Source organism: Hemitrygon akajei, chromosome 4 (genome assembly GCF_048418815.1).
Source record: "Hemitrygon akajei chromosome 4, sHemAka1.3, whole genome shotgun sequence".
Classification (NCBI taxonomy): Eukaryota; Metazoa; Chordata; class Chondrichthyes; order Myliobatiformes; family Dasyatidae; genus Hemitrygon; species Hemitrygon akajei.
Window position 1 is genome coordinate 144347543 of NC_133127.1, and position 23973 is coordinate 144371515.

General features: G+C 42.3%; 1 protein-coding gene across 1 annotated transcript in view; it reads right to left on the minus strand.

Annotated features, from left to right (window-relative positions):
- The window catches only part of creg2 (cellular repressor of E1A-stimulated genes 2), a 45551-nt gene extending 31553 nt beyond the window's left edge, over positions 1 to 13998 (minus strand). The window contains exon 1 of the mRNA XM_073043504.1: positions 13452 to 13998. Coding sequence (XP_072899605.1) covers positions 13452 to 13922 — 471 coding nt within the window. The 5' untranslated portion in view covers positions 13923 to 13998. The remainder of the gene's footprint in view (positions 1 to 13451) is intronic.
- Between the last annotated feature and the right edge of the window lie 9975 nt (positions 13999 to 23973).

The window sequence follows — 23973 nt, forward strand, 5'->3', positions numbered from 1 at the left end:
TTAGCACGTTCTAAAGTACTTTAAGATGTAGTTACTAATGGCAGCTAAAAAAAACACAGCAAGCTTCCACAAACAACAAAGAGACTATGATGACAAGTCAGTTCTTACCTTCTTACTTGTTGCTTGCAGATGAATATTCACAAGCATGCCAGGGATAAGACCCATGCTCTAATTTAAAACTTCAACATGGGTTGAACTTTTGTGTATTATGGATCTTAAATATACGTGCACCAAAGACAGCCAGTGAACTCTTAGTTGCACATCTTACCTGAAAGATGCCTTCTCCATTTATATCTCCCTATTTCCTTACGACGTAGATAGAAGGCATTCCAGCCCAACGAGTCAATGCCAACTCACAAAGGGTTCCAATCCCCCCTACATTTTTTCCTTTGTCTAGTCTCCACATGTTCCCGTTAGCTACCTTCAAATTTTACCTCTCACTTACACACTATAGGCAACTTATAGGTTAACATACAATCCCACATACAGTACTCTAGGGGTGCAGTAGCACCCAGAGGGAACATAGAGGAGTTCAGAATTGAAGCTGGGTCCCAGGAGGTACAGCTCTATTGATTGTATCTTTTTACCTTCCTCTGGACCTCCAACTTAGACTTGTGTACCCAACTTTCTGCATTGAGTGTACACTAGCTCAGAATTTTGCACTGTTATATGGGCAAAAACTCCTTGTATTTGTCCTGATTGTATCACTAAGCAGATGGTAACTCAGTATTTACTGAGAAACATAGTTCAATGCAGAAATCACAATCTATAAGTTAGTTCTCCTGCATAGATGGACTGTGAAAGTCATCTCCAACAGAATCAAGAGAAAGCACTTGAGCTGATGTGGACTTAAGCTATTTAAGAATTTATTTCACTGTAAAGTATCATGAAAATCTAATGCTTTGATACTTTAAGTGAGCAGTTAATGGAATATTATCCATAATTACTACTGAGTAAACCAACACCACTACTTACAATCCACCCACATAAAAATAATGGATTTTGAAGCTCAGTTTCATTCATTGCTGATTTATATTTCAGCATCTACCTAAATTATATATTTATATTCCTATCCTCAGTTAGTGGCCTTTTAAATGATTAAAACATTTGTTGTAAACTATCCTTTTCTCGCCTGCTTTGCTGTGTGATCATAATTTCATATTCAGCACATTCTTGTGAACTGAAGCAACAGTGAGTGTTGGAAAAGGAGTCGTTCACGGAGACCACCACCTCTGGGTGCTCCTTTTCAATGGCGTGTACCAATTACCATAGGTCGTAAAGTCTGGACTGACCTTCACCATGGAGAGACACAAAGCACAGAAAAATATAATAATGAATTTAAAAAGCGAATCAGAAAACAATATCCATCTTTGCCAAGAAACCTGGTACATTTGAGTTGGTCAGCATTTTAGAACAAGCATTGAGCAATCAAAAATACCTATCGGAGAAGTGAATTAAGATTAAAAGTGGGTAAAGTGGAAGATAACCAATGACGTAGGTAGACAAGGTGAGGAAGTCCTGAGAAGAGATTTTAGTGAGCTAGGTAGAAGGCTGAGAAACAGGATCTCGAGGGTAGTAATCTCTGGATTGCTGCCTGTGCCACGTGCCAGTGAGGGTAAGAATAGGATAATATGGCAGGTGAATGTGTAGCTGAGGAACTGGTGCAGGGGGCAGTGGTTCAGATTTATGGATCATTAGGTCATTTCTGGGGAAGTTACAACCCGTACAAAAGGGTCAGGTTACACCTGAACCTGGGAGGGTTCAATATCCCGTGGGTAGGTTTGCTAGAGTTGTTCGGGAGGGTTTAAACAGATTTGGCAGGGAGATGGGAAGCAGAGTGTTAGTGCTGAAGATGAGGCAGTGTGTAGTGAGACTCCTAGCAAGGAGAAGTGATGGCAGGATAGAACAGCAGTCAATAGGATGAGGTGCTGTAGCACAGTTACAGATTGGCATGTATGGTGTTGTAGGCATCATTGAATCATGGCTGAGATACGATTATAGCTGGGAACTTAATGTCCATATTGTACAGGCAGTTAGAGAAAGTGGCTGGTATGGTATGCCAGTTAGTTTGACCTCAGTGGTTGGGAAGATGACAAAATAGGCCATAGTCAGCATGGTTTCCTCAAGGGAAAATCTTACCTGACAAATCTGTTGAAATTCTGTGAAGAAATAATAAGCAGGATACACAAAGGAGAATTGGTGGATGATGTTTACTTGGATTTTCAGAAGGCCTTCGATAAGGTACCACACATGAGGCTGTTTAACAAGCCCATGGTATTAAGGGAAAGATACTAACATTGATAAAACAGAGTCTGATTGGTTGGAGGCAAAGAGTGGGAATAAAGGGAGCCTTTTCTGATTGGCTTCCGGTGACTAGTAGTGTTCCACAAGGGGTCTGTGTTGGGACCGATTATTTTTATGTTATAGGTCAATGACTTGAATGACAGAATTGACAGCTTTGTTACAAAGTTTATGGACGGTACAAAGATAGATGGATGGAGGGAAGGTAGTTGTGAGAAATTAGAGAGGCTACAGAAGGACTGAGACAGATTGGGAAAATGGACAAAGAGCTGGCAGACAGAATAAAGTGTCAGGAAGTGTATGACATGCAATTTGGCAGAAGAAATAAAAGGGTAGACTATTTTCTAAATGGTGAGTAAATTCAAAACTCTGAGGTACAAAGGGTCTTTGTGCAGCATTCCCTAAACTCAGAAACATAGAAATTGCAGCACAATACAGGCCCTTCGGCCCACAAAGTTGTGCCAAACATGTCCCTACCTTAGAAATTACTAGGCTTACCCACAGCCCTCTATTTTTCTAAGCTCCATGTACCTATCCAAAAGTCTCTTAAAAGACCCTATCGTATCCGCCTTCACCACCGTTGCTGGCAGCCCATTCCATGCACACACCACTCTCTTAGTAAAGAACTTACCCCTGACATCTCCTCTGTACCTGCTCCCCAGCACCTTAAACCTGTGTCCTCTTCTGGCAACCATTTCAGCCCTGGGAAAAAGCCTCTGACTATCCACACAATTAATGCCTCTCATCATCTTATACACCTTTATCAGGTCACCTCTCATCTTCCGTCGCTACAAGGAGAAAAGTCCAAGGCTTTTTCATGGCCCCTTCTGGCTCTCCTTATTTCCTTCTTAAGCTCCTTCCTGTTAGCCTTATAATCTTCTGGATCTCTAACATTACTTAGCTCTCTGAACCGTTTGTAAGCTTTTCTTTTCGTAAGGTTAATTTGCAAGTTGAGTAGTGGTGAGGAAGGCAAATGCGATGTTAGCATCCATCTCAAGAGGACTCGAATATAAAAACAAGGATGTAATGTGGAGTATTCATAAAGCACTGGTGAGGCCTCACTTGGAGTATTGTCAGCAGTTTTGGGCCTCTCATCTTAGAAAGAATATGCTGACACTGGAGAGGGTTCAAAGGACATTCACTAAAAAGATTCCAGGATTGGTTTAATATATGAAAAGCATTTGATGGCTCTGGGCCTGTATTCACTAAAATTCAGAAGAATGAGGGGTGACCTCATTGAAACCTACCGAACGTTGAAAGGCCTCGATAGAGTGGAGATGGGGAGGATGTTTCCTATGGTGGGAGAGTCTAGAACCTGAGGACACAGCCTCAGAATAGAGGGGTGTTCTTTTAGAACATAGGTGAGGAGGAATTTCTTTAGCTAGAGAGTGGTGAATCTGGGAATTTGTGCCATAGGTGGCTATGGAAGCCATGTCTTTACATATATTTAAGGCGGACGGTTGATAGATTCTTGATGGGTAGTGGGTAGCCCAAATGTATGAAGGGATACAGGGAGAAGGCAGGAGATTGGTGCTGAGAGGGAAAACGGATCAGCCATGATGAAATGGGGGAGCATATCCCATGGGCCAAATGGCATAATTCTACTCCTATAATTTATGGCCTTTTAAGGTCATCTATAGTAGGAGATAAAGAAATCATTTAAAATACCAAACTAATAGTTGGTATGCACAATGCAAAATGCACAAAAATGTCTGAAGTGGCAGGCAACCAAGCAGAGCATGGTGACTTGCCTGGATGACTACCATCAGGTAATGAATTATAATGAAGTGCTTCAAGAGGTTAGTTATCGAATGAATCAATTCTTGCCTCAGAGGTGGCCTTGGTCCACTCCAGTTTGCCCACCACACAACGGGTCAAGAGCACACGTGATTCCTCTCGCTCTTCACTCTGCTCGGGACTATCAGGCCAACAGGAACTCAGACATCAGATGAACCTGTTCATCGACTACAGCTCAACACAATGATCCCATCCAATCTCATCATCAAACTTCAAGACCTGGACTTCTGTCTGCAACTTCATACTTCAGTTTCTCATTGGCAAACCTCAGTCAGTGAAGAATGGTAACAAAATCTCTTCTCTACTGACACAGGTGCACCTTAAGGCCGCATCCTTAGCCCCCTGCTCTATTCTCTATACACACTGGACTGTGTGGCAAGCATAAATGCAAAGTTATCTTTACAATTGCTGATGACATTATTTGTTGCCGGAGTGAATCACAGGTGGCAATGAGTACAGGAGCAACAAAGTCACCTGTTTGAGTGGTCCTGCAACAACAACAGCTTCTCGTTTAACATCAGCAAAACTAAAGAGCAAACAGTTGACTTTAGGTAGGGGAGGGGCGGGGGGGGGGGGGTTGAACATTTGCCAGTCGATATCAGGGGATTAGTGATGGAGGGAGTCAGCAGCTTTAAATTTTTGGGTGTTAACTTACTAGATGACTTCTCCTGGGCCCAGCACATAGATGTGATTACAAGAAGGGTCCACCAGGGCCTTTACTTCCTCAGGAGGTTATGGAAACTGAACACTCTAAAAAAATGCAACCAATATGCTGCTGAAAATATCCTGACTGGGATGGTCAGGTGCAGCACTTCCAAAGCGCAAGAATGAAGAAATTACAGAGATTGGTGGACCCTGCCTAATGTATCATGGGTACATCTCTCCCTTCATTTGGTAGTACCACTCCAGTTTAGCGACACTATGACCATTCTGATAGTGATAGTGAAGAATTTGAAGTAACTAAAGCTACTAAAGAAAATGTCCTGAGCAAATTAAAAGGATTAAAATCCAACAAATCTATGGATCTGACCTGATGTTCCAATGAAGATGCCTACTTGGAAAGTGAATGTGTTAGTAACATTGCATCAGAGTTCTTCATTTTCTATAATCTTCCCAGTGATTGGAAGTTAGTAAATGTAACCCTACTACTCACGAATAGAACTACCTTCTGTAACTCTCTCTGCTACTTCATGAGTACCCTCATGAAAAGAATTACCTTTCAGTCAGGTCCGCGATCAAGATTTAAAAGCAAATCTTCACGCCAGTTTTCTCTGAGTTGGACAATCCATGTAAGGGGTGTGTCAAAAGAAATACCATTTATTCAGGAGGGCAATCGTGATTTTGAAGGCAGAGTTTCACTGCAATTTCTCTGAGTTGAGGAGCGAACAGTCAGCAAGAGAGATTCATGAGAAAGGGCCAATAAAAATAATTCAAATGCAAGTGGAGCAGCCATTGTTTTGGAGTGTGCCGGTGTTTAGAATGGCTGTGGCTCATCATGCTTGGGGGAGATAAAGTGTCTTGTAAGTTACTCTCTCTCTCTCCCTCTTCCTGTCCTTACTTGTTCATTCCTCACCTGTTAGGGCAGAGTAGATTAGGGAGAATGGCTCTAGGGACAGTATTTTGCACTGTGTGTGGGATGTGGGAAGTCTGGGAGACTGGAGGTCTCCCACATAAACAGATCTGCACCAGGTGCACAGAGTTGCAGCTCCTGAGAGAATGTACTATATTAAGGAACTGGAGCTGGAGCTACAGCTTAATGACCTTCGACTCCTACAGGAAAATGAGGAGGTGATAGACAGGAGCAACAGGGAGATAATCACCCTTAGGTTGCAGGAGACAGGTAACTGGGTGACTGTCAGGAGAAGGAGGGGAAATGTACAGCCAATGCAGAGTACACCTGTGGCCATTCCCCTTAATAATAAGTACACAACTTTAGACACTACTGAGAGGGATGGCCTACCAAGGGGAGCCATTGTGACTGGGTCTCAGTCACTGAGTCTGGCGCTGTGGCTCAGAAGAGCAGAGAGGTGAAGAGGACTGCAGTGATGATAGGAGTTTCCATATTCAGAGGAACAGAGACAAGGTTCTGTAGGCGCGATAGAGACAACCAGATGGTACGTTGCCTCCTTGGTGCCAGGATCAGGGATGTCTCTGATCATGTTCATGGCATTTTCAAGGGCAAGGGTGAGCAGCTAGAAGTCTTGGTACATATTGGAGCCAATGACATAGGTAGACAAGGTGAGGAGGTTCTAAAGAGAGAGATTTTAGGGTGCCCAGTAGAAACCTGAAAAGCAAGATCTCTGGGGTAGTAATCTCTGGATTGCTGCCCTTGCAAAGCGCCATTGAGGGTATAATAGGATGATTTGGCAGATGAATGAGTGGATGCTGCAGGGATTCAGATTTATGGATCTTTGGGATCTCTGCTACGGAAGGTATGACCTGTACAAAAAGGATAGGTACACCTGAATCCAAGACAGTCCACTATCCTTGCAGGCAGTTTGCAAGGGTTGTTTGGGAGGGTTTAAAAAAATTGGGCAGGGGAATGGGAAGCAGAGTGATACTGCTGAGGATGAGGTAGTTGGTTTACAAACAGATGCAGGTCATAGTGAGACTCCTAGCAAGGAGAAGCTGATGATAGGGCAAAATTACAGTCAACAGGATGAGTTGCAATGTAAAAGGTGGACAAAATCGAAAAGGTGAATACAGGACTGAAGGTGTTATATTTGAATGTGCGCAGTGTATGGAATACGGTAGATGAACTTGTGAAACAGTTAGAGATTGGCATGTATGCATCATTGACATGGCTGAAAGAAGACTATAGCTGGGAGCTTAATGTCCAAGGATACACATTGTATCATAAGGGCAGACAAGAAGGCAGAGGGGGTGGCATTGCTCTGTTGGTAAAAATTAAATCAGATCATTAGAAAGTGATGACATAGGATCAGAAGTTACTGAACCACTGTGGATAGAGCTAAAGAACTCCAAGGGTAAAAAGACCCTAATGGGAGTTATATATAGATCGCCAAACAGTAGTAAAGATGTTGGCTACAAATTACAATGGAGGATAGAAAATGCCTAGCGAAAGGGGAATGCTACAATAGTTACGGGGGATTTCAATACTCAGATCGATTGGGAAAATTAGGTTGGTGCTGGATCCCAAGAGGGGGAATTTCTAGAATGCCTACAAGATGGCTTTTCAGAGCATCTCATGGTTGGGCCCACAAGGGGATCAGCTATTATGGAATGGGTGTTGTGCGATGAACTGGAATTGATTAGAGAGCTTAAGGCAAAAGAACCCTTAGGGGAAAGTGATCATTATATGATTGATTCACCCTGAAATTTGAGGAGGAGAAGCTAAAGTCAGAGTATCAGTATTACAGTGCAGTAAAGGGAATTATAGAGGCACAACACAGGAGTTGGCCACAACCGATTGGAAAAGAACACTGGCAAGGATGATGGCAGACAGCAACAGCCGGAATTTCTGGAAGGAATTCGGAAGGCACAGGATATTTACATCACATAGAGGAAGAAGTATTCTAAAGGCAAGATGACATAAACGTGGCTACCTGGAGAAGTCAAAGCCAACATAAAAGCCAAAGCAAGGGCATATAATAGAGCAAAAGTTAGTGGGAAGTTAGCAGATTGGAAAGCTTTTAAATACTAACAGAAGACAACTAAAAAAGTAATTAAGAAGGTAAAGATGGAATACGAAAGTAAGCTAGCCAATAATATTAAAGAGGATACCAGATGTTTCTTCAGATACAAGAAGTGTAAAAATGAGGCAAGAGTTGATAACAAACAGCTGAAAAATGATGCTGAAGAGGTAGTAATGGGGGATGAGGAAATGGCAGATGAACTGAATAAGTATTTTGGATCAGTCTTCACTGTGGAAGACATGAGGAGAGTGGTAGAAGTTCCAGGTGTCAGGAGGCATGAAGTTACCATTACTAGGGTGAAAGTTCTTAGGAAACTGAAAGGTCTGAAGGTAGATAAGCCACCTGGACCAGATGGTGTACAGCTCAGGTTTCTGAAAGAGGTGGCTAAAGAGATTATGGAGGCATTAGTAATGATCTTTCAAGAATTACAAAATTCTGGAATGGTTCCAAAAGACTGGAAATTTGTAAATGCCAGTCCACTCTTTAAGAAGAGAGAGAGACAGAAGAAAGGAAATTATAGGTTGGTTAGTCTGACCTCGGTGGTTGGGAAGATGTTGGAGTCAATTGTTAAGGATGTGATTTGGGGATACTTGGAGGCACATGATAAAACAGGCTGTAGTCAGAATAATTTCCTCAAGGAAAAATCTTGTCTGGCAAATCTGTTGGAATTCTTTGAAGAAAAAACAAGCAGGAGAGACAAAGAATAATCAATGGACATTGTGTACTTGGATTTTCAGAAGGCCTTTGACAAGGTGCCACACATGAGACTACTTAAGAAGCTATGAGCCCATGGTATTACAGGAAAGATTCCAGCATGGATAAAGCAGTGGCTGACTGGCAGGATGCAAACAATGGACACCTTGTAAAACGTTAAGACATAGGAGCAGAATTAGGCCACTCAGCCCTTTCGATTCTGCTCCAGCATTCCATCATGGCTGATCCTGAATCCCACTCAACCCCATACACCTGCCTTCTTGCCATATCCTTTGATGCCCTGACCGATCAGGAAACTATCAACTTTCACTTTAAATATTCCCATGGACTTGGCCTTCACAGCTGTCTGCAGCAAAGCTTTCCACAGTTTCACTACTCTCTAGCTAAAAATTTCCTCCTTACTTCAGTTTTAAAAGGTCGCCCCTCAATCTTGTGTCTGTACCCTCTAGTTCAGGACACCACTACTATTGGAAACATCTTATCTAGTGCTTTCATCATTTGTTAGGTTTCAATGAGATCCCCTCTTCTAAATTCCAGTGAATATAGGCCCAAAGCTGCCAAATCTCCTCATATGGTAACAAGGATTCCTAGAATCATCCTTGTGAACCTCCTCCAGACTCTCTCCAGTCTTAGAAAGGATGTGCTGAAACTGGAGAGGGTTCAAAGGAGGTTCACGAAAAGAATTCCAGGTTTGAACGGCTTGTCTAATGAAGAGCATTTGATGTCTCTAGGTCTGTATTCACTGGAATTCAGAAGAATATGGGGTGACCTCACTGAAACCTATTGAATGGTGAAAGGTTTTGATACAGCTGATGTGGAGAAGATGTTTCCTATGGTGGGAGAGTCTAAGACCAGAGGACAGAGGTTAAGAACATAGAGGAATCCTTTTAGAACAGAAATGTGGAGGAATTTATTTAGCCAGAGCGTGGTGACTCTGTGGAATTCTTTGCAACAGGCAGCTGAAAAGGCCAAGTCCTTATTTATATTTAAGGCAGAGGTTGACAGACTCTTGATTGGTCAGGGCACGAAGGGATACAGAAAGAAGGCAGAAGATTGAGGCTGAGAGGAAAAATGGGTCAGCTATGATGAAATGGGAGAGCAGGCTCAATGGGCCAAATGGCCTAATTCTGCTCCCATACCTTATGGTCTTATGAATGGACAGAGAAAAATGGAAGTACAGGCCAATTACTTTGTCATCAGTTTCCATATACATGCTATATTCCATTTTTAAGAACTTTTCTATACAGCATTTAACAAATCCGCACTACAATTAAGCAGAATTAAAGTAGTTTTATGAAAGGCAAATTACCTATTACAAATCTAAAAACTATTTATGATAATTAACAGAGATACGGTGTATGTAGCTTGTAAGACATATTTGATCAATAATGACATGAATGTTTGTTAGCTATCATAATGGATAGAAGAATGGTTAATTGACAACATAATGTCAGAATAATTTGTTTCTTTATTAAGTTGGCAAGTTGTTTCTAGAGTGGCACAGGGAATAGTCTTCAGCTACTTACAATCAAGGACTTAAATAAAAGGCAAATGATAATATATCTCAGATTGTTGATGATATAAAACTAGGTAGAAATTCTGATGTGAAGGTTATCAAATGGCCTTGGACCAGCTAAAGGAGTCTGCAAGAGCTAGATGGAATAAAATATGACAAAATACAAGGTTACTCGCTTTAGTAGAATGAACAGAAGAACAAAATATTTCTTAAGTAACAATAACTGTTAAATGTTGGGTGTTGTGGGTCACAAAACACTTAGGGTTTTAATGGTATGTAGACTCTTCTTCAAAGAAGTTGGAGAACAAAACACTTTGATATAATGATACAAGGATTTAGTGAAATTGTACTTGGAATACTCTGTTCAATTTCAGTCTCTAGCTAAGAAACTTGTCTTGAAATTAGTGCAGCATAGATTCCTTCAGTTAATTCTTGGGATGAGACTGTTGGCTTCTGAGATTATTTATGAATAATGGATAAATAAAAGGTGGACATTATTGGCCAGCAATTGAGAAGGAGGTGGGAGATTTTTGAAATTATGTAGACTTCAAATGAGGTAACACACACAAAATGCTGGACGAACTCAGCAGGTCAGGCAGCATCCAAGGAAATGAAAAAAACGTCGACATTTTGGGCTGACGCTTTTCTTCAGGACTGGAAAGGGGGAAGATGCCAGAGTGAAAAGGTGGGGGGAGAGGAAGGAGGATAGCTAGAAGGTGATAAGTGAAACCTGGTGGGAAGGAAAGGTAAAACACTGGAGAGGAATTAATCTGATAGGACAGAAAAGTGGACCATAGGAGATAGGTAAGGAAGAGATAATTCTATATTGCTTTTAGGTGAAGAATAACAGAATTTATGTCAAGTCTCAGTGAAGGATTGGCCATATATTTCCAATGCAAGATGGAGTGTTTTACAGGAGAATCTGCAGGTGGTGATGTGTTAAGAGGTCCTGCCATCTATGATGATAGAGGTCAAGAATTTGGGAGATGTTGTCAGAGTTTTCAATTGACACAAGTTGCAGTTACTGTGCAATGGTAGAGGGGGGAATTAATGATTCTGATGATGGATGGGGAGCTACTCAGGCAGGCTCACTTGTCTAAGAATGGCATTGAGTTTTATGCATTTTTGCCGGTGTTCTCAACAGAATTCCTCAAGGTTGTTATAGCCGGGGTGGTACTGGGGATAAGCTCCCACTAACTATTAAATGCTCCCAATTGCATCAAATAGTCTCTGAAGGCCAAGTCCAGCTCCTGGCCTTCACGTGTGGCTTAGCTACTAAGCCAGGCGGAACCATTTCTACTGACAAATGAAAGGAAAAGACGGGTTACTGATACCTGAAATCCAGTTGCTTTGGGCAGAATGGGCTCGTCAGCCGTGGTTGGTAGTTCATCTAGGAGAAGGAAAACTCAGATCCCTTTGCTGCCCTGCGGTTAACCCCAATCAGGGAGAAGGGTTTGGGAGCAAACTCCAAGAAAAATCAAAAGCTGGAGTCCCTAAGGCAGTCCATGTTGAGTTCAATGCTGACTGGAAACTCCTGCTGGTGCCAAACTCTATCAGTCTCCACTGTTCATTTGGATTCATCAGCTGGGTGGAGAGAGGGAGTCTGTTCATTGCTCTCCATATCATACTGCCCTGGCTTGTGCATCATGCAGACAGCTGGGGCATAACATCCATGGTCAACCCTGACCAACTGTGAGCCTCCCTCTCAACAAGGCAAGTGGAGATGATTCCATCAAACTTCTGATTCATGACATGTAGATAGTGCATAGGGTTTGGGTCAGTAGGAGGTGAGATCCTCACTACAATGTGCCAAGCTTCTGCCTGCTCAAGTTTTACTGGCCCAATTTGAGTTTCTGGTAAGTGGTTACTCTTGGGATGTTCATGATAAATGACTCAGCAGTGTAATGCCACTAAATGCCATGAGTAAGTGATAAGACTCATTTGTTGTAGACAGTTGTGGACTTATTCATAAATGTTGTCTCATCTTGATGTATGCAGGCAGAGACCTATTCATTTGTTGAGCTGCTGCAAATGGAATTAAATATTTTGCAATTGTTATCAAACATATACATTTCTGCCCATATGACTAAAGGAAGATAATTGATGATGCAGTTGAAGATGGTTGGGACGAGGACATTGTTATGAGAAGTTCCTGCTGTGATATATTGGACTGGGATGATGACCTCTAACAACCACATCATCTTCCCTTGTGCGAACTATGACTCCAATTACTGTACTACTTTCTTTCTGATGCCCCTTGACTTCTGTTTTACCATAGTCAAACATTGCCTGGATGTCAAAGTTAGTCATTCTCATATCAACTCTGGAATTCAGATCAATAGTTTATGTGTAGATCAAGGCTTGCGGTCTGGGTGAGCCCTGGCAATACCCAGAAAGGGCATGATTGAGCAGTTACTTGGTGTATAAGCACTGCTTCACAGCACTATTAGTGATAACTCTCATAACTTTGTTAATGTTGATTGGGTGATAACTAGTTGGATTGGAACTGTCTTGCTTTTTGGAAACAGATCGAGCCTGGGCAATTTTCCACATTGTCAGAGAAGCCAGTGTTGTGATGGTACTGGAACAACTTGGCCAGAGCAAAGCTAATTCATAGATACAAATTTTCAGTATGACAGCCAGGATGTTGTCTGGTCCCATGGTCTTTGATGTACACTGTAGTGTCAGGACTGCTTTCTCAGAGTTGTGTGGAATGAGCTAAAGTTGACTGAAGATCAACTTGTGATGATGGGGATCTGAGATGGCTCAGTTCTGGTTGAATGTTTCAGCCTGATCTTCAGAACACAAATATTGGACCCCACTGTTACTGAGGATGAAAATGTTCTTGGAACCAAGAGGTTATACATTAGTAGGATTGGACCAATTTGTCTGAAATGCATGTTTAAAGGCTGCATTGAATGTTATACAGGCTAACGTTGTACTTGGCCTTATTCTGTTTATGAAAACCATTACTCCACAAATTAAACAAATGAGATGGCCAATAGTCTTTCCTATACACCAAACTATCTGTATGTGGAAATGTTTTTTCCCTGAAACAAGGTGCTGAAATCTCTCTCCCCCGTGAGTACTTGCACCTTTTTACTAACATAATATACAGCAGTTGTACTAGAGATAGATGATTGGCTCTGTATCTGCCTCTCATTGATATGATTCATTCCTCCACACTTAACAACATTGCTAAAACAATTCTTCCAACCGTGCAGAAATCTGCTGGGAACTGCACAGTGTTAGAAACCTGTAGTTTTTATTTCAAGCTGGGTACAATACTCAAACTATCTGCATTTTGTATCATTCAAGGGGAATAATCTTTCAAAGTTATCGAACTCTGCCGCAGCGTGGTCGTGGCTGTGTCTATCAGCATTGTCAAATAACTTTGAAAAGCAACGCAATGTACCTGTATCTGTTCGGCATGAAAGGGTGCGAGGGGAACGGGGAGCTGCCTCTACCTTTTCCAGGCTGGAGAGGGTGGCCAGGAAGCCCCAGTTACTGGACTGAAGCAGGTGGCGTGCGACCCGTGCTCTCCGCCGATGAGGCGACTCGGAGGGTGTCTGTCCGAACCCCTTCACACTCAGCGCATCTCTGCGGTAGGAGAACATCCTGGAGGGGAAGCCGTGCGCTTCTTTGTGACTCTGCAGTTTTGCCACGGTTCTGGGCTCTCCGCTGTCACCCTGCTGCTGTGGCTGCGGCTGGTAGACCGCGGCGGGGTAGGGGGCTTTCCAGATGCTGCCGCCGTTGCTGCTGCTCTGGAACAGGCGGTTGGGCAGGACCTCCCCCTCCTCCTCCTCCTCGTCCTCGGTGGACACCGTCTCCTCCTGGTTCGTGACAGCCCAGGACACGGAGTTGACGATCACGTAGCAGCGGCTGCGGTGCACCATCCAAGCTAGCAAGACCATTGTAAACAGATGCCATACGGCCATGGCTCCCGTCTGCTGGTAAACAGCCCCTCAGTAAACACCAAAAAAAATACAGTACACTACCGCTTCTTCCAGAACCGCTCCACTTGAAAGCACCACCATCTGGTGGCGAATGAGAGGCGCACTCTCCTTTATTCCAGCCTGGAGTCTTAACGTTGTCAGCGGCTCAAAACCGGAAAGAAATACAATTAGAGAATTTTTGTAATGGAAAAAGTTCTCGCCAACTTTTTTCTTTTTCTGTTACATTCATTGGCAAACATTCCATCTGATATCAAGAGTAACACACACAAAATGCTACAGGAACTTAAGCAGGTCAGTCAGCTTCAATGTTAATGAACAGTTGACATTTTGGACCGAGACCCTTCTACAGGACTGAAAAGGAAGGGGGGAAGATGCCAGAATAAAAGGCGGGGTGGGGGGGGGGTCTGCATACACAGTGTCTCTTATGTTTACTATTTGATATTAACTTGTCCACTCTGTCTATGTCTCGCATAATCTTATACTTAATGTTCTTCATGTTAAAATGATTGTTGCCAAGATTGGTTAAGATCTGAAGGTGCTACTATCCATATGGTCTGTTTCCAATGCATTAAATGCTATAAATTTGTCTGTGCCACAAGGCTCACATTGACGAGTATTACTCTATTTCTGTCCTGTATGAAGGTAAATAAACAATTGATCAACAAAATAGCATATTATCTAAATAGCTTTCCTGACTAATTTTGTTCAAAATTATAAGTTAGCTGTATCAATTATCATCTTAGTTTGGTGATGTGAAAAACTGATACAGCTTGATAGCTTTCTCATTTTCTATGGAGAAGATTTATACCACTGTTGGATAGCAAGATTATAAGAGCAAAATCGATCAAGGTGGAGATTGCAGAGGAAGTTACTCTTTGTCCCACTGTATGAGAGAGTGGAATGGATTGCATAAGAAGTGAGGTAAAACGGTGAGCTTAAAAAAGGATAACGTAACCATAGAGACATGGTTACAAGCTGAATATAACTGGGAGCTAACAATTTCATGATACGTCTTGTCCTAAGGACAAGAAAATTCAAAAGTGACAATAAAAGAATCATCAGAGTATGGTCTATTCAGATATTGCTGGCAGTGTGCCAGGATGACTTTGGTGTACTGTGAGTTAGTAATCATTACAATCCACTGTAAGCAGGCGTAACTCCAAATCTTGGGGAGAAATATCAAAAGTGACACTGAAAAATGAAAGGAAATCTACAAGATTGAAGATATTTGTGTAGCACTACAATCTTGGACCAAGCTAATTGAAAAATAAATTAATGGAATTGGTGGCAAACCATGCAACATTTACACCCTCATGCTCAGATATAAGGGACTAAAACAAATTTAAGAGATCAGTATAAAGCATCACTAAAGGAATAGAATAGGGGCAATGGTTTATCTGATATCTGTTTGCTAGAACTGCTGGGGATGGTTTAAACTAATTTGGCAGAGGGGTGGGAACTGAGGTGATAGGGTGAAGGATGGAGCAGTTGGTATACGAGCAGAGGCAGTGTGTAGTGAGACTGTTATGAAGGACAGGCAGATGATAGGGTAAAATTGCAGTCAGTGGGATGTGTCGCTGTGTAACGGGGGTACAAAGTCGAAAAGCATGATGAATACAGGAATGAAGGTGTTCAATTTCAATGCACACAGTATACAGAATAAGGTAGGTGAGCTTGTAGTGCATGTAGAGATTGGCAGGTATGACGTTGTGGGAAACACTGAGCAAATTATGGTTAGGAGCTTAATGTATCAAAAGGACAGGAGGTAGGCATGGGGATGGTGTAAAAAATGAAATCAAATCCTTAGAAAGAAGTGACATAGGATTGGAAGATGTGGAATCCTTGTGAGTAGAGTTAAGAAATTGCAAGGTTAAAAAGACCCTGATGGGAGTTATATACAGTAGCCAAGATGTGGGCTACAAATTACAATGGGAGATAGAAAAAGCATTTCAAAAGGGCAATGTTATGATCGTCATGGGGGATTTCAATATGCAGATAGATTGGGAAAATCAGGTTGGTGCTGATTTTGGATCCTGAGAGAGAATTTGCAGAATACTTATGAGGTGGCTTTTTTTAGAGCTGCTTGTGGTTGAACACACGAGGGGATCCACTATTCTGAATTGGGAGTTTAAAGTAAAGGAACCTTTTAGAGGCAGTGATCATAATTTGATAGAATTCACCCTGCAATTTGAGAGGGAGAAGCTAAAATCAAATGTATCCGTATTACAGTAGTGTAAAGGGAATTACAGAGGCATGAGCGAGGAGTTGGCCAAAGTTGGTTGGAAGGAGACTCTAGCTAGGATGATGGCAGAGTAGCAATGGCTGGAGTTACTGGGAGCAATTCGGAAAGCACAGGATAGATACATCCCAAAGAAGAGGAATATTCTAAAGGCATGGCTTCCTTAAGGGAAAATCTTGCCTGACAAATCTGTTAGAAGAAATAACAATCAGGATATACAGAGGAGAATTGGTGGATGTTATGTACTTGGATTTTCAGAGGGCCTTTGACAAAGTGTTGCACATGAGATAAGAGCCCATGGTATTTCAGGAAAGATACTAGCATGGATAGAGTATTGCCGGTTTGGCAGGAAGCAAAGAGTGGGAATGAAGAGAGCCTTTTCTGATTGCCTGTTGTTGACTTGTGGTGATCCATAGGGGTCAGTCCTTTTTATATTGTATGTCAATGATTTGGATGGTGGAATTGATGACTTTGTGGCCACGTTTGCAGACAATGCGAAGATAGGTGGAGGAGTAGATTCTGTTGAGGAAGTAGAGAGCTGCAGAAGGATTTAGACAGATTCGGAGAATGGGCGAAGAAGTGACAGAATACAGTGTTGGAAAGTATATGGTCATGCACTTCGGTGGAATGAAAAAAAGGCTTATTTATATAAGGACTATTTTTTAAATGGGGCAAATATTTATAAATCCATGGTGCAAGGGGACTTGGGAGCCTTCTTGCAGGGTTCCCTGAAGGTTAACTTGCAGGTTGTGTCAGTGCTGAGGAAGGAAAATGAAATGTTAGCATTCGTTTTGAGAGGACTAGAATATAAAAGCAAGGATATAATGTTGAGGCTTTATAAAGTGTCACTGTAGCCTCACTTGGAGTATTGTGAGCAATTTTGTGTCCTTTATCAAAGAAAGAATGTGTTGACATTAGAGAGGGTTCAAAGGAGGTTCACAAAAATGATTCCAGGAATGAAAGGCTTAACACATGAGGAACATTTGATGGCTCCGGGCCTGTACTTGCTAGAATTTAGAAGAATGAGGTGGGATCAAATGTTGAAAGGCCTAAATAGAGTGGATGTGGAGTTTCCTATATTGGGGGGAGTCTAGGTCCAGAGGGCACAACTGTTGAATAGCAGGACATCCAACTGGAACAGAAAAATGATGAGGAATTTCTTTAGCTAGGGGGTGGTGATTCTGTGGAATTTGTTCCTACAGGTGACTGTGAAGACCAGCTCATTGGGTCTATTTAAGGTGGAGGTTGATAGATTCTTGATAATTCAGGGCAAGAAACTTATGGAGAGAAGGCAGGAGAATAGGGTAGAAAGGGAAATAGATCAGCCATGATGAAATGACAGAGCAGACTCAATGGGCTGAATAGCCTAATTATGCTCCTATGTCTTATAGACTGATGGTCTAAATAATTATCCTGAATTACAAAATGATGCACACTGGATGTAAACTCTAATTGCTCCTGCACTATCCATTAAAGCTAATAAACTATCAAAACCTGTAATAAGAAGCTGCTAATTTTTATCTGCTTTTTGTTTTCTGAGGTGAAAGTAAGTGCTTCTCAACAAATGATTTTCAGCTTACACATTATCCATTCCATAAACCATAGCAGATATTAAAACCATGTATATGTTTTGAAGTTTATTATAGACAGTAAACTGGATCTGTTGCAGCACACAAAATATACAAAAGGAAAACGGACAAAATGTTGTTGATGGCATTGAATTTGTTTATAGTTCTGAAATTGCAACTTTATTTATTTGGAGACTCAGTATGGTAATAGGCCCTTCTAGATCAATGAGCTGTGCCACTGAATTACACACGTGATCAATTAACCTACTTTCCTTAATTAATGTCAATAAAAATTGAGGAAGATTGGACTTGATATTAAGTTTTGCACTTTAATTATTTTTAGTTCCACTTGCAAAGAAATTGAAGCTGTCTGTTCTGGTGGTGATGCACCATCAATAACTCTCGGAGACTGGAAGTGAACGATAGACTTTTATTAACAGCAAAAGGGAGCACAACATCTCGAAGACTGAGGGAGGAGCAGTGCCCCAATCACCTTTATACAGGGGTCTGTGGGAGGAGCCACAGGAGCAGTCAGCAGAGGGGCGTGTCCAGACAGGTATACACATAGTTTACCACATTCACCCCTCCTTTGTTTTAAAAGAGAGTCCCCACAGGGTGAAGTTTCTTACAAGTATATTTACAGGTCAAGTCTATCAGGCGGTCGAGTCTGTCACTGCGATCTACGTAGCACCGGTGGTGATTGCACCGGTGACAGTGGTTGTGTTGGCTCCAGCCTGACCTGAGTGTCAGCCCGTTAGGCATCAGTAACCCCTCGTGCGTGTGCGTGGTGCCCGGCATGGGAGTGTCGTGAGGAGTCTGTGTAGGGCTTGGTGTGCACGGTGTCTCGTGGGTATATCTGTCGGCGGGTACAGGGTTTATAGTCACTGTGGAGTGTTCGGGGTAGGGGTCTGGTGCTCCTGCGGGCGCCAGGTCGCGGACGGAGACCGTGTCCTCCTGCCCATCAGGTAAGACCACGTAGGCGTAATGTGGGTTTGCATGAAGTAGGTGAACCCTCTCGACCAGCGGGGAGTATTTATTGCTCCTCGCATGTTTCCGGAGCAGCACTGGCCCTGGGGACGTCAGCCAAGCTGGTAGGGTGGTCCCAGTGGCAGACTTCCTGGGAAAAGAAAAGAGGCGCTCTTGAGGGGTGGCATTGGTGGACGTACATAACAGGGAGCGGATGGAGTGGAGTGCCTCGGGGAGGACCTCCTGCCAGCGAGAGACTGGCAATCCCTTTGACTTAAGGACTAAGAGTGTGGCCTTCCACACCGTGGCATTCTCCCTCTCCACCTGTCCATTCCCCTGGGGATTATAGCTCGTGGTCCGACTAGTAACAATACCCCTAGCCAGCTGGTATTGGCGCAGCTCGTCACTCATAAACGAGGACCCTCTGTCACTGTGGATATAGCAGGGATATCTGAACAGAGTGAAGAGCTGGCGCAGGGCTTTTATGACGGACGTGGCAGTGGTATCGGGTTGAGGATGGCAAAGGGGAACCGCGAGTACTCGTCGATTATGTTAAGAAAGTACACATTGCGGTCGGTGGAGGGAAGGGGGCCCTTGAAGTCGACATTCAGTTGCTCAAAGGGGCGGGTAGCCTTGATAAGTTGTGCCTTTTCAGGACGGTAGAAGTGCAGTTTGCACTCAGCGCAGTCTTGGCAGTCCCTGGTCATTGTCCTGATTTCCTCAAGGGAGTACGGCAGGTTCATCAATAAAATTGATGCACCATCAATAACTCTCGGAGACTGGAAGAGAACGACAGGCATTTATTAACAGCAAAAGGGAGCACGACATCTCGAAGACTGAGGGAGGAGCAGTGCTCCAATCACCTTTATACAGGGGTCTGTGGGAGGAGCCACAGGAGCAGTCAGCAGAGGGGTGTGTCCAGACAGGTCCAGACAGGTATACATAGTTTACCACAGGTGGTTGGCTGGGGAAGTGTGCAGTGGCCCAGCAACCTTTCTGTTTGCTGCCACAGGGGGCTGTGGAGGCCAGCTCGTTTGGTGTATTTCAGGCAGATGTTGATAGATTCTTGAGGGTACACTCTTGAAAAATATATTTTTTGACATCCAAACGCAATGCATGCAAGGTGGTCTTACAGATAAAGAAAATCAGATAGGTGTGGGCGTAGTCACATGTCGAACGTGATGTTGAGGAAAATAGAGTGGGAAGGAAGATCAACGGCTGAGAATCAGCAGGGGCTGGGTACTGGAATAGGTAAAGATGCCATGTTGTGGAGGCATTGGGCCAGAGTCATTGGCTGGAATTGGGGTTAAAGATGGAGGGCACATGGAAGTGCCTATAGAGACAGGACCCTTTTAACTACTTCAAAAAAATCCCTCGCAAGATTTGTGAAAGCCTCTCTCTACATGAATGACGAGCCATCAGCCTATCAAGCAAGTTTGAGTTGTTCTATGAATTAGCACGTTGCATGTACAAAGAATCAGGGATGCAGGACACAGACCTCATGAATGCCTGAAAATTCATATTTTCTACTGAAAACTGATTTTTAAAAAAATTAATTATATTGCATATAAAAATGAGCATCAACACAATCCAACTTCCAGCTGAGAAAATATATAGAGTGGGCTCTCATAGAGTCATACAGAAGGCAAACAGGTCCATGCAAACCAAGATGCCCACCAAGCTTGTCCCATTTAGCAATATGCATTTAAATCTTTTCTGCACTCTTTCCAATTACTGTAAATGCAATCTTTCCTATAGCAGGGTGAACACAATACTCCAATTGTGGCCTCACCAACGTCTTGTCCAACTGCATCATTACTTCCCAACTTTCATATTCAAGGCCATGAATGCTGAAGGCCATGTGCCAAAAGGCCCTCTAAATCACCCTGCCTACTTATGACTCCCCTGTAATCTTTGATATCCTTCTCCACTGTTCAGTGTCATCTGCAAACTTATCCAAATCATTTACATAGATGACAAACAATAATAAGCTGGCATTGACCACTGGGACATATCACTAGTGATGGGCCTCCTATCCAAGAAATGACTTTCTACCATCACCCTCTGCTTTCTCCCATCAAGCCAACTATGAATGCAGTGTGCCAGCTCTCCCCTGATTCATGGTAAAATATAAATTTGATTGCCCAAATTCCTCAGCAATGTCAAATGCAGTAAAGAAAGCAGAACAAAACCCTTGGTCCACTTCACTTGCAGTGCTGCAGCAAGTTGAAGGGTTTTTCAGGCCCATTATTAATAAGTTAACATTCATTTCCATCTCAAACAGAAAGATTATTGGCAGGTGGTCACATCGGTGGTTTGGTGTTTGGAGAAGAATTACTTCAGAAACAGATGAAGTAAAAATCAAATTTAGATAAATTGTGGTTTGAAATACTGTTGCAAGTACTGTATATTGAAATCCTTGACTGCGTTCATATGACTATATATGTTATAAATCATATTTTAAAAATTAGTTCACCATGGCTACTTTCTCTGGTTCTGCACAGAAAATGTTTCCTTTGGTGCAAAACACACTGCTTGCAGGCCATGTATCGTAGCTATTTCTTTCAGAACTTCCCCTCAGCCACACTCATGATAATTCAAATATTCTTTTCATAACAAAATTCTGCACAGCCCAGGACATCAATTATCTCCACTGTTTCTCACTCAGAGTATGAAGCTCTGCATTGCAAAGTCCTTTAAAGGTTAGGCCACAGATCTACACAACACTCTGCATTAAGCTACTAGAAGATAGCTTCCTGGTAAAACTAAAAACACACTTAAACTGTATCTCAACATCCTCTGGTACTCCACAGTGATATTGATATATTGCTCAGACGTTAGTGAAAAAATATGTCTAGCAGCAACATTTTGTGCAGTACTTGAACTTACAACCTTCTGACTCAGGGTCAAGAAAATGTAAGCTGTTCCAAAATTGTAACCTATTTTGATGCACGAAACCCTTAAACATAATCTATCACAAAGTCTTGAATTTCCCCAACTGCTGCTTTTAGGTAATGGTCAAATTCTCTGTTGTCTCTCTGCTGCTAATGATAATAATTTCCTTATCGAGAATTCTCATTTGTGTTACAGAGTAGCTGACCAGCAATCATCTTAACGTACATCACCTGAAAGTTACTCACTTGTTCAGTGAGAACTTCACATTGTCGTTTTTTGGAATCATGCGATCCATGCTGGCCGGTGGTGTAGTGGTCCCAAATTTGAATCTGACCATTTCCTTGCCCGCTTTCCATCTGTGCTGGGTTGAGTGTCGAGCTAGCAACTTGGCCTAATAAAAAAAGTCAAATGCGACGGAAACGGCAAAAATGGCACCCAATGCGCCACAAGGCATGAAAAGGAACAGCAACAACAACATGTAATCCATGCATGGCCTTATAGCAGCAAGACTCAGTCTGATGCAGTGATTATAATTAACAACAGACAGTTATCTTATAATGGAAAATTCTCTGAGTAAACCTGTTATTGAATTTCCAAGATAGATATGATTGCAAAAGCATTTCAGGTGAATTATTCCATAAGGCACATAAAACTACATTATAATTCTCTGTATTTCATGCAAAAAAAAAACATTCATCTCTTACTGTTGTTTGGTATCAAATTCTACTGTAACCAGAAACAGGATTGCAAGTAAACAGTATTTGTTCTTTAATATACATGCGGTAAAACTATCGGTTTGTTTTTATTTATATCAGGTTGAAAGTGCAATAATTTCACTAATGGAGGGATGTAAGGCAATCAACCTGAAACGGTAACTATGTTTCTCAGTCCACACGCTGCCTAACCTGTTGATGATTTCCATGATTCACTGCTTTTATGGGTAATTCGAAAGGAGTATCCGAGGTCCGGAGAGTAGACCAGAAAGACCTGAGTAAGCGCGGGGGCAGTGAGGAGGTCTGAGGCTCTACTGCAAGATGTTGCAGGAGGTAGTATGGGGGCAAGGAGACCAAAACCCGCAACCTAAGCATTGGCAACTCTTTCATCACACAACGTGTTCTGTTTCACTTGGAGACTTTTCTGAAAATACAGATGGAAATCGCATGGTCTGACTACTTCCATGTAGCTAGAGGTCACAGCCTGAAGCTAGGAAGGAACGATGGAGAGGTCAGTGACTGGAACAGCGAGGAGTCAGAAATTCAATTTACTATGGATTTACTGAGTATGCCAGCAAGAAAATGAATCTCTGGGTTGTATCTGGTGACATAGATAGAAATACATAGATACTGTACCGATCCCATAGTAAATTACAGTGTCACAGTAGTATTACGAATGCACAGATATAAAAATATTATAAGAGAAGTAAAAAGAATAAAAAGTAAGTTACCTCAAGCAGTCTAACAGGAGGGGGTCACCACTTCCCCAGCTACAGGTTGACTCATTATAGAGCCTAATGGCCGAGGGTAAGAGTGACCTCACATAGCACTCTTTGGAGCAACACAGTTGTCTTAGTCTATTACTAAAAGTGCTCCTCTGTTCAGCCAAGGAGGCATGGAAAGGGTGAGAAACGTTGTCTAGAATTGCCATATATGTACTTTGATAATAAATTTACTTTGAAGCCTGATGCGCAGACTGTTAAAAGCAATGGTACAGACATACTTGTGTAAAGAGTTGGATTGACAGTCTGGATCACTTTGAGGGCCTCTCTTGTGATTACTTTCTTTGTGTTTTGTATCCGTGTGTGTGGACGCATTGCCATCCTGTTGAACAGCAAGGTCATGCAGTGTGTTTGCTTTGTAACACAGAAGGAACACTCAATCGGCCGGAAAAGAAAAAAAAAGAAAAAGACGAAAGAAAAGCCTTCAGAGTTGTTTTAATGTACAAATTACATATTAGCATTTTTATGAATTTTGGAAGGAGTTTGAGCAGCCTGCTGTGGGTGGTTCTCTCAAATTCTGCAGGGTGTTCTTTTAGAATGGACAATAATGAAATAAAGTTGCACTTTGTGCTGTGTGAATGCTCAACAAAAGCCATCGATTGCACTTAAACACTTCAATTTATGCTGGGAAGGTGTGGGGAGAATGTATGGGGCATTCGCTGTGATATGATTAGCTGCACAATTGATACTGGAAATGCATCAGCTGTGCGCGAAAGTGTCTGGGCCAGTTTCCTGACTGCTGTGATTTCATCTGTAAGTGGCCAGTACCACAACCTCGTCCAGGTTAAATCAATCACTTCTACATAGAAAATGTGAATAAAAACAAGCCACAAAGGATACTCTTTCCAGCCTTTACCTTCAATTTTTTCC